Genomic DNA, 1,662 nt, shown 5'->3' on the forward strand with positions numbered 1-1,662 from the left:
ACACAACTAACACATGTAACACACAACTAACACATGTAACACACATAACATATGCAACACTTACATAACACATGTATATGTATATATACGTAACACACAGCTAAAACATGAAAACTGTTATACTAATAGGAAAATTATAATTATAACTTTGTGATGCCAGTAAAACTAAACTTGATAGAACTGAAAACTGTCAGTTAACATCCAACATCTCAAAATACAATAGATTTTATATCCCCTAAGTATCAGAAAGCAATTAATCTGCCTGCTACTGGATCCCATGTAAATAGATTTTTACTGGAGTTGGACCTTCACACTGAGCTGCCCTGTTAATACTGACAAAATGACCTAATAACAGTTTATATATCTGTAAAACTACGGTCTACTTACTGCTGCAGGCGTTTGACCTCTAAGGATGACCAGACATTGCCGGCTTCATTACCATTTTTCTCCTTTCTGTCCTGAAGGCGAGACATTGTTCTGTTTTTAACTACAGTTCCAGTCCTTTGACTGAAATCATCACTGTCTGAATCTTCTGTTGTACCGCGAGACTTGTTGAAGTTTGAAGTGGTCCTTTTCCTTATCCTATTTTTCTTATTTTGTGGAACATATTCCTCTGAAGATGAATAGTCCAAAACAGTCGTAGGGTTTCTCCTTTTGGTCAGCCTAGGTTTCCTTAAAGGTATTGTACGTTTGTCAATATCACTCTCACCATCAGAGTGGTTACAGACTTTCTGCTCTGCCTTTGATGACTTACGAGACGGCTCGCTTAGCTTTGTTTGTGACCTTGATCTTTTATGATCTGCATCTTGTGATCGTGACCTGGAACGTGTGACCTTTGAGTTTTTCTTATGTGAAAGAGAACGCATTGAAGTGCAATAATTTGGAGCTCCTGCTGAAACCCTTGATCTGGTTACTCGGAAATTTGTTTCTTCACTATCCTGACTGACCTCTTGCATTTTTTCTGTCTGTCTTTCTTTATTACACTGGACACTGTTATGGTTTGGGTTTTTTTCCTTTTCATCACTACTCGATTTTGATCGACTCTGTTTCCCTGTTGAAAAATCTTTCAAGCTTACTGTCTTTCTTGTATTTTTTGTTTGATGTTTGGACGAGCCACGTTTGACTCGGGGTTTTCTGGTCTCTCCGTCGTCACTACTGATGGTATAAACATCGCTGCCTTGAGATTCCTCTCTCTTTGACGTTGAATCACTGTCATCATAGCACTTGTCCTTTTGAGATTTTTGCTTCAGACGATTTCTTTTAGAATTCTGCAGTGTCTTTTCAATATTTTTTACCGGATCCATGTTTTCACTATCAGAACACTTGGAACTGTTGTCCACATCTGTCCCACCTACTGAATTGTCAGTGTCCTTCTTTCCCTCTTTTCTCCTGTCCATTTTTTTATTTTGTCTAGAACCTTCCACCTCTGAAGTACTGGTGAAAGACTTGTTTTTTCTTGACCTGATAACTTTAGTGGTTGGAACCTTCCCATATGATTTCTCTATTTCAAGAACGTTCCCCACAGTCTTATTCATAGACTTGTTTAATCTGATTTTCTTGGTGTCGTAGGACCTATTTAGGCTAGAGGTCTGTTTCCCCTGAAATAACAAAATAAACATTGTGGTCTGTCTACAATCTATGGCTTGTATAATCTCGCTGAGG

General features: G+C 38.2%; 1 protein-coding gene across 1 annotated transcript; it reads right to left on the reverse strand.

Moving 5' to 3' along the window:
* Positions 1–387: 387 nt before the first annotated feature.
* On the reverse strand, positions 388–1,598 carry LOC110440841 (zinc finger Ran-binding domain-containing protein 2-like; the record flags this gene model as incomplete). The annotated part of the gene is made up of 1 exon (XM_021483968.1): positions 388–1,598. A coding segment is annotated over one exon (1,211 nt), but the record flags the coding sequence as incomplete, so codon positions are not given.
* Between the last annotated feature and the right edge of the window lie 64 nt (positions 1,599–1,662).

The sequence above is a fragment of the Mizuhopecten yessoensis genome, unplaced genomic scaffold (genome assembly GCF_002113885.1).
Source record: "Mizuhopecten yessoensis strain PY_sf001 unplaced genomic scaffold, ASM211388v2 scaffold711857, whole genome shotgun sequence".
NCBI classification, from domain to species: Eukaryota; Metazoa; Mollusca; class Bivalvia; order Pectinida; family Pectinidae; genus Mizuhopecten; species Mizuhopecten yessoensis.